General features: G+C 58.1%; 1 protein-coding gene across 1 annotated transcript, besides 2 other annotated features; it reads left to right on the top strand.

Annotated features, from left to right (window-relative positions):
• Positions 1-8,416: a sequence feature (areas not merged during assembly with more than two copies in the genome that could not be assigned to a particular haplotype).
• Tc00.1047053508763.20 (mucin TcMUCII, putative) lies at positions 1,212-1,850 on the top strand (the record flags this gene model as incomplete). Its single annotated transcript, XM_800469.1, has 1 exon — positions 1,212-1,850. One exon carries the CDS (start codon positions 1,212-1,214, stop codon positions 1,848-1,850), a length of 639 nt encoding a protein of 212 aa, XP_805562.1.
• Positions 2,070-2,107: a sequence feature (AT_rich).

Here is an 8,416-nt window from a genome sequence, read left to right as displayed (position 1 = left end):
AAAAGGAAGGCGCGCACACCGCGTGACAGGCGCCTGTCGGTGTGGCGAGGACTCTATTCCTGGTGCTGACCCGGACATCGGTCCCCGAGTGGCGGCACCGCGCACAGGCGCGATGCGACTCCTGCCCATTCTTCGACAGGCCTGCACGCGCCCTGCGGATCACAAGGAACCCTCTGTGTCGGTGGTGCCGTCCCTCCCTCACTGCGGTGACCGGCCCGCCTCTGCCTCCGCCGGAACCTCTTCCCGAAGTGAGCACCGCAACTCCTTGCCGACCAGCGAGCGGCGGATTGACGTCCTCCTGCCCAACCTGCGGCAGAGTGCGCTCGTCCGTCCACAGTATGAGGGCACATGCCGGACGTGCTCAGCCTGGCGTTACAATAGTTTGCGAGGGCCTCCCATGCGGATGCCACAATGGCGCCACCGTCTTCTTAGCAGGCGCCTCGCGCGCAGGTCGCCACCGAAGTTGCCAAGCATGCCAGCAGGCAAGACACGCAGGAAGCGCAAACGCGGGTACTCGAGATGGACCAGGCTCTTCCGCCACCGCCTCATCACGGACGCCACGGGCTGCTGATCCCCGACGGACCACGGGAGACTCCGCCTCATCCACTGCGGGAATGCCCTCGTCATTGGGAACTGGGACTGCGACTGTTTGTGACTGCCCCAGCCCGCACGACGGAATACTTGCCACTTTTGTACGGACGGCCCTTGCGCTACTCACTCGTTATTGTAGCAGCATACAACCAAAACAAGATAACAATCTGCTTTGTGATGAATATTGGCTGCACTTCCCGTGGACCAACAATCCGCGTGGTGTGCGGGGATCTCCTTTTGTATTGTTACTTTGATTTTGTGTTGCTGTGTGCGCTGCACCTTCTTGTGTGTGTGCGCACCCTCCGTGAGGGGTGCCGACACGACGGACCGCTCTCGCCGCATGTGCATGCGGTGGAGCCTTGTGTGCCGCTCCTGTTTGCTTCTCCCTCTTCTATCTGTGTGTCGGTGTTGCGGCAGGGCTGTGTGTGTGTGTGCCTGCTGCCGTGGATTGGAGTGTGTGTCGTGCGTGGTGTGCGGCGTACGGTGCATGCCTGGCTGCTGCCCTCTCCTCATGTGGTGTGCCCTCCGTGTGTGTCTGCCGCACCTCTCGTCTCCCCTGTTGCTCTCCATGTCCCTCACTGTGCAGATCAGCTCCACACCACTGAACGACCACACTCACGATGATGATGATGTGCCGTCTGCTGTGCGCCCTGTTGGTGCTTGCCCTGTGCTGCTGCCCGTCCGTGTGCGCGTCAGGCGCTGGTCCTGAGAATGGGCCTAAAGCCGCTCCCGCTACACCGCCTCCTCCACCAGAGTCAACACCCCTGAAGGCCGGTCAGTCAGAGTCGTCAGGTTTGGAGCCCGTTGGAAAGCCGGGAAATGGTGGCGGAGAGGGGCCACCAGAGATGGGGTCCGGTGAGAAACAGGTAAGGGGTGATGGAGATGGAAATACGCCTACAGCTACGGGCCCCAAATCAAAACAAACGTCTAATGCTGCACCTGCGGAAGGTAAGAAGAGTAAAACAAGTGGTACGGATACACCTGTGGAAAAAGCAGAAAAGAATGCCGAGGATTCATCCACTACGACGACTACAACAAAACCACTAACTACGACAACGACGACTACAACACAGCCACCAACGACGACCACCACTAAAACAGAGGCACCAAGTACTACGACTACAGAGGCGCCAGCTGCGTCGACAACCCGCGCACCGTCAAGTCTTCGCAGAATCGACGGCAGCCTCAGCAGCTCTGCGTGGGTGTGTGCCCCGCTGGTGCTTGCCGCCTCCGCGCTGGCGTACACCGCTGTGGGCTGAAGAGGTGTGTGCGGGCTGTGCGTGCCAGCACTCAACCGCGGGATTTGTGCGCGTGTGTTGTGGTTCAGTGTATAAAATAAGAGGAAATAATGATCTTGTTTTGCTTCACTTGCTTCTGCTGCCGTGCTGTGTGCTCCGCGTTGTGCCCCGCATCCGCCACGTTGAACGCATCGCGGACACACTCATATGCATGCGCACTGGAGCTCTGGGTTTGTTTTCTTTTTTAATTATTGTTTTTTAATTATTGTTTTTTTATTGCTTTTTAAACTTCTGGTTTGCGGTGCGGTGTGCGAGCTCTGCAATCGCACTGATTCCATCTGTCTCGTGGTGTGTGCGCTGCTGCTGGGGTGCTGCCATTTGTTGCTGTGCGTGGTGTAGCGGCTGTGTCTCCCTTTGGTTTTCTCGTGCTATCGCAGGTTGGCTCCGCAGCGTTAGGCGACTCCACTGTTTGTGATGGTGACTGGCCGGTGGCTCTGCGTCCTGTTGGCTCCTGCAGTGATGCGCAGCTGCTCGTGCGTGTGAGTGAGGGCTGCTGCGACGGGGTGCGTGTGCTGCCCGCGGGTGAGGACCATAATCCCACCTCGGGAGGAGCACTCACTGCTCCGACGAGACAGGGCCAATCCAGCAGCGACCCACTGCGAAGTGGCCCTTGCAATCCGTCCGGCACTGGCAGCGCGTCTGCTGCTCGGATGCGTGCAAGTGGACCGGAGTCTTTGGGCGGAGGGCACGCTGCAGGCACAACATCCCCACGCTCCGACGCATCTCAGCAGGCAGCGGGTGGAGTGCATGCTGGTGGCGGGAGGACCTCCCAGGGCAGTCAGGCTTCGGAACAAACCGTCACGGGACAGTCACAGGTGCCAGGGACGGCGAAGGAAGCACCGCAGGGCGATGAAGGAGGAGAACCCGGAGCGCAACACGAGGCCGACCAAACCACAGAAATGACTGTGGTGACCGCTTGCGCAAAAACAGCGGTGGAAGAGGAGAGCCGCCAGCGAGATCGCAAGATGCACCACGTCTCTACAGTGGCGGGAATGCTCATTATTATTATTTTTCCCTGCTCTTACCGACATGTCTAGCCACACGATGTCATCAGGGTGCCGAGGAGGTGGTCGAGCAGCGACATGAGTTTCATGCTATGAGGCGGCTGCCATTGGGAGAAGCTTTCGGTGCGAAGGTCCTTCTTGATGCCCAGCCGTTGGCGCACAGCCAGAGCGTCTGTACATTCTAGAAGCAGATGGTGCAGCGTTTTCTGCGGGCTAATTGTTGCGCTTGTGGAGGCTGGCTGATCCTGCGGTAGCAGTGATTGCCTCCTGGCACTGCTGCTGCGGTGCCGAGTAGCGTCTGGGTTTTTTTCGCGGCGATTTCTGTGCTGTGCGGTGCCTTTTTTTGTGTGGGGAGGACCGTGTCGCAGCAATCGCGGTGGAGGTGGGGAAGCGGTGGAGGGCGTTCCGGATGAAGGCACCGACAGTGACCGACATGGTTCGTGTGTCCCACCAGTGTGGCGTCACATTGCGGGCATTTCTTCTTTCGACGGCGTGTGGAGGGCCGTCTCTCCACAGGCGGTGCGTCGGCCTCCCTTGCCGTCGGGGGAACAGCTTCCGTCCCGCTGCAGTGGGATCGTCGTTGGAGCGCATGAAAGCGGAGTGTTCCGGTGAGATGTTGCGGAAACGGCGTTGGTTCGTGCAGTCTCTCGCAGTCCAGTGCAGGCGACCCCAGAGCTCGGATTCCCCGCACCCTTCCCGTGCAGTGTTTATCCGTTCCTGTCAGTCGAGGGCTTCCTGAGTGATTATGTGCTTGCCGCCTGGATCTGATGGCCTGGCGCCGCCAAGCAGGTAGTGGTGGGTGTCCTGATGCATGGTACTACGCCACTTGTTGGTGAGCTGGGTGTTAATGCATGACAGCAGGTCCGTGTGCCACATGGGTGCTATTCCATGCTCCGTGTGTTGCCCGGTTGCCATAGTCTGCGTCGCATGCTGATCTGCAGGCTCGTTAACATGTACTCCGCGATGTTCGTAGCAAAACTGCAGCTGCACGGACCAGCCGGCACACATCAGCGACAATAGACGCTGCCAGATCCGATCCTCCGTCCAGTCGGTATGACTGTGCGGGCCCTTGGTGACGGCGGCTAGAAGGGAATGACTGTCTGTAACCACAAGCAGGGTTTTTGCCTGTGCTGGACACGAGGGACATTCAGCCTTTCCATGGCCGGGAGCAGTGCACGGGATTCCGTCGTGCGGCTGCATGGGCGTGTGCCGCCGTTGGTACTGACCTTCTCTATTATCTCCGAGGAATGCAGTGATGAGAGCAGTATGCCAATCCCGGCTGAAGTGGGAATGCCGACACCGCTATTCTTCGTAAGTATCCACGGTCCCCAGCGATGACGTTGCACCTTATCGCGGTGTTGGGGCTTTGGTTGCGTATAGGAACTCCGCAGCAGGGCGTTGCTGCGAGCACGACGGAGACCAAGGTGACTTCACCTCTCGAGAAGGTTCCACGCCATGCCCGGTGCGGGGAGGTGAGGCGGTCTGCCTGCAGACTGTCGGTCAGAACTGCACGACCGTTTCGCAGCGGTCACTCCGTTGATATCGCCCGTGGCGGTGACGTTCACACGAACCATGGCCCGAGGAGGATGGCCTCATCAATATTTGGCTGCTTAACATTGCAGGCCTCTCGTCCGTGAAAAAGATTGCATTTGCTGCGCGATTGGAGCAGCGTCCACCTGACACCGTTCTTCTGCAGGAAATAAGTAACCGTGGTGGCGTTGCGACGAAATTATGTGGCCATAATGACTGCCTCCAGGCCTCACTGGGCGCGGTGGTGGCGTTGCCGTTCTGGTGCGCCACTCTCTACCGTGCGAGCGCCTGTCGCTCCCTGGCACTGACCTCCTGGAGACCATTGCTGTCCGTGTATTTCCGCCGGGCTGTCCCAGCATTTGCGTGGCGAATCTCTACAACCCTCCCACAGCAATTGGTCAATAATCCGCATTTATCAATATCGTTTGTCGCTTGTGCCCGAAGAGATTATCGCGGGTGACCTGAATTTACATCGTGAACTCTGGGACAGTCATATACACCATCAAGGACTGGAGGCGATAATTTCGCCGCTGTTCTAATCGATATGGATTTTGGCTGGCAAATTACCCGACACAGGCAACACGGATCACACATCGTAATGCCTCGTCCCCTGACGTGACTGCGTATTGCGCCCTACGCATCTCCCACTGGACATTCGCCCCTTACATGGACTCGGACCACCGCTGAATATCTTACTTGGTAGAGATGGACGATGGCACTCCACGACTAGCAAACACGCTGCCTTGACGGAAGAAAGCCACCCTTGCCCTGCGTAAAGCGGGTTGGCCTGCTTTTGCATCGTTGTGTGAAACCCTCCTTGCCACCGCGTCCACATGGTTGGATCCTCGCGGAGGCATCTTACGAGCAGCTGAGCGCCACATTCCGCGCGGCAGCCGTGACAGCTCCAAAAAGATATGGACACACGAAATGGAACAAGCCGAGTCCGCCGCCGAAGCAGCACACGAAGCATACACATTGCCTCACCCGGAGACAGCCTGTTTTGAGCCGAATGTACCCGAGAAAAGGGAGGAACGAAATCAAGCCTTACGCCGTTGCTCCGCTGTGCTTCTGGAGGCCCGCGCGAAAAGACTTGGAGCCTCACCCAGCCCGAGCTGGCGATATCTTCACGGCGTGGCGGCGCCGCACCCTCATCCTCTGGAATCGGTTGTGCTCCGCACTGAACTTGGCCGCGCATGCGCTCTGCCTCGGCAACAGGCAAATCTGCTTGTCCGTCATTTTGTGCGGTTTCACGTGCCATACCGCCTTATACTGCTGCTGCTGCTCGCTGCACTCCTTTGGTTCCTGGTGGCTGGGAAATGGATCGGCCTTTCCCGCCGTATGTACTTGACGTGACCATCCGTGACTCTTTGCTTGGCTCAGCCCCTGGCCCCGACGACATGCTGAATGAATTCCTGCACCGTCTCGGGCCCGTTGCGCGTGGCACACTTAGAACGATGATCCACAACTTCTTCGCAAACGGCAGCCTGCCTGGCTCCTGGAAAATAGGAGATGCTATTCCTATCCCCAAGCCTGGGAAGGATCCATGCCGCCCAGAGAGTTACAGACCTATCACGCTGCTCTCTGTTTTACCAAAGTTAGCCGAAGGAATGATTCACCGCCGTCTGTCAGCGTTATTGCCGCACCACCCACGTCAATTTCGGATTTGCACCTCCGCGTTCTACGTCGGACGTGGTGGCACTTGTTGTCGACAAATTACTCGTGGACTGAATGAGTTTGGCATTGTGGAGCATGAGCGCCCTGGAGACGACGCCCCCACACGACGCCCTCGTCGCCATCGCACGTCGTTTTGATTGATTTTCCGACTGCGTTCGACACCACTGACCATGGGAAGTTATTCTGCATGCTTGACAGACTTCCGCGCCTTGGCCTCGAACCAAACGCTGGCTGCACAACTACCTGCGGGGCCGCTATGTTAGGGTATGCACTCGCGAACAGCACTCCCGGAAACAACTCGCCTCAGCTGGAGCACCGCAAGGCGGCGTCCCGGGACCCCAACTCTTCCTCTGCTGTGTGGATGATCTGCTGCGCCGCCTGGGCAGCATCTATTCTGCCGCCGCATTCATGTACGCTGACGAACACACACTTGTTGCCTCATGTGCGGACATTCATGCCTGTGCTGCGGCAATGCGACCGCTCTTGTCTCTTGTGGCCACATGGGCTGCCGGGCACAGCCTAAAAATCAACGTCGCTAAGAGCGAAGCTGCTCTATTCCACATCGCTTCACACACACACGGTCTGACGAGGACATGGTCGATCTCCATCTTGTTAGCGGGAACCTACGTATTCAGTCACGCCCAGTGCGCTTGCTGGGCAACACGTTCGATCAACTTCTTAATTCTGTTACGCATGCTTCCACCGCTGCAAAGAGGACCATGCCACGCCGCTATCAGCTGCGTCTGGTCGCAGAGGCGGGCGCGTCCCATCACACCATGCGATCCTTTTTGATTGGATACGTTCATAGTGTGCTGTTTCATAATGGCGAGGCAATTGTCCCGTGACTCGCCCCCACTCACCTCCATAATATGGAAGTACGGTACCGCGACGGTAGCAAAGCATTCTTGGCCTGAGCGCATCTACAGAAGACAAATCCGTCTATTTGGAGGCCAATATTCTTCCGCTCCGGAAGATACTCTGGCGTCGTGCACTCACACAATACGAACGCTATATACGCCTCCATGATCACGAGGATTTGCGTTCCCTTATCTACTCGCAACCTATGCCGCCGTCCATGCATGGGAAAGCGGCGACATCAATCCGCCTCCGAGAGATGCTGCTATTGATGGATTGCTACGCGTCTGTGACATTATTGGGACACCCCACAACCGCATTCGCGCGCCTCTTGCCCAACATCGAATTTTTCCCTGGATACTGTGATTTGCAACAAAGTGAGATTTTATCAGCCACTGCTTGCCGAAGACGCCTCTGACGATGTCAGGCGCACGGCTTTTTATTCTACTCACTCCTCTTTGGGGGATTGTGATTTTGAATTGTCGACGGACGGTCCTTCATATCTCGCTGCACTCGCATCCGGATCCGCTGCGCTATTATATGACTCCACCACGACAAATGATCTCCCTGTGGAGGTACATCGTGCAGCAGCTGGCAGCCTCGCATGCTCATATAGGGCAGACTGCCTTGCGATCGAAAATGTTTTTAGACATCTCATACCTCCTTGTCTGGAAACATCCCAATCGCCCACACGAATGCTGGAGGAAACGGACTTCCTCTCGGCAATGGAGGCACCCCGCGTTGCCCACCGACCGTGCGAGACCGCGTTACTGAGTAAATTTGGATTATGCTGCTTTCCTTGGTGACGCGAGGTCACCCTGTGGATTTTATATTTTCCCCTCACACTGCGGTATTCCACGCGGTGAGGCCGCTGACAAACAAGCCACGATTGCACGATCCCTCTCGCAGGACTGCGTCAATGCCTGGCACGTGGACTTTCTCACTGCAGTGAGGCGACGGCACTGGAAGGATGCCCAGGAGGAAAAGGAAGGCGCACACCGCGTGACAGGCGCCTGTCGGTGTGGCGAGGACTCTATTCCCGCTGTTGACCCGGACATCGGTCCCCGAGTGGCGGCACCGCGCACAGGTGCGATGCGACTCCTGCCCACTCCTCGACAGGCCTGCACGCGCCCTGCGGATCACAAGGAACCCTCTGTGTCGGTGGCGCCGTCCCTCCCTGACTGCGGTGACCGGCCCGCCTCTGCCTCCGCCGGAACCTCTTCCCGAAGTGAGCACCGCGACTCCTTGTCGACCAGCGAGCGGCGGATTGACGTCCTCCTGCCCAACCTGCGGCAGAGTGCGCTCGTCCGTCCACAGTATGAGGGCACATGCCGGACGTGCTCAGCCTGGCGTTACAATAGTTTGCGAGGGCCTCCCATGCGGATGCCACAATGGCGCCACCGTCTTCCTAACAGGCGCCTCGCGCGCAGGTCGCCGCCGAAGTTGCCAAGCATGCCAGCAGGC

This window comes from Trypanosoma cruzi, genomic scaffold (assembly GCF_000209065.1).
Source record: "Trypanosoma cruzi strain CL Brener 1047053517047 genomic scaffold, whole genome shotgun sequence".
NCBI classification, from domain to species: Eukaryota; Euglenozoa; class Kinetoplastea; order Trypanosomatida; family Trypanosomatidae; genus Trypanosoma; species Trypanosoma cruzi.
This window is presented reverse-complemented; position numbering and strand designations above follow the sequence as displayed.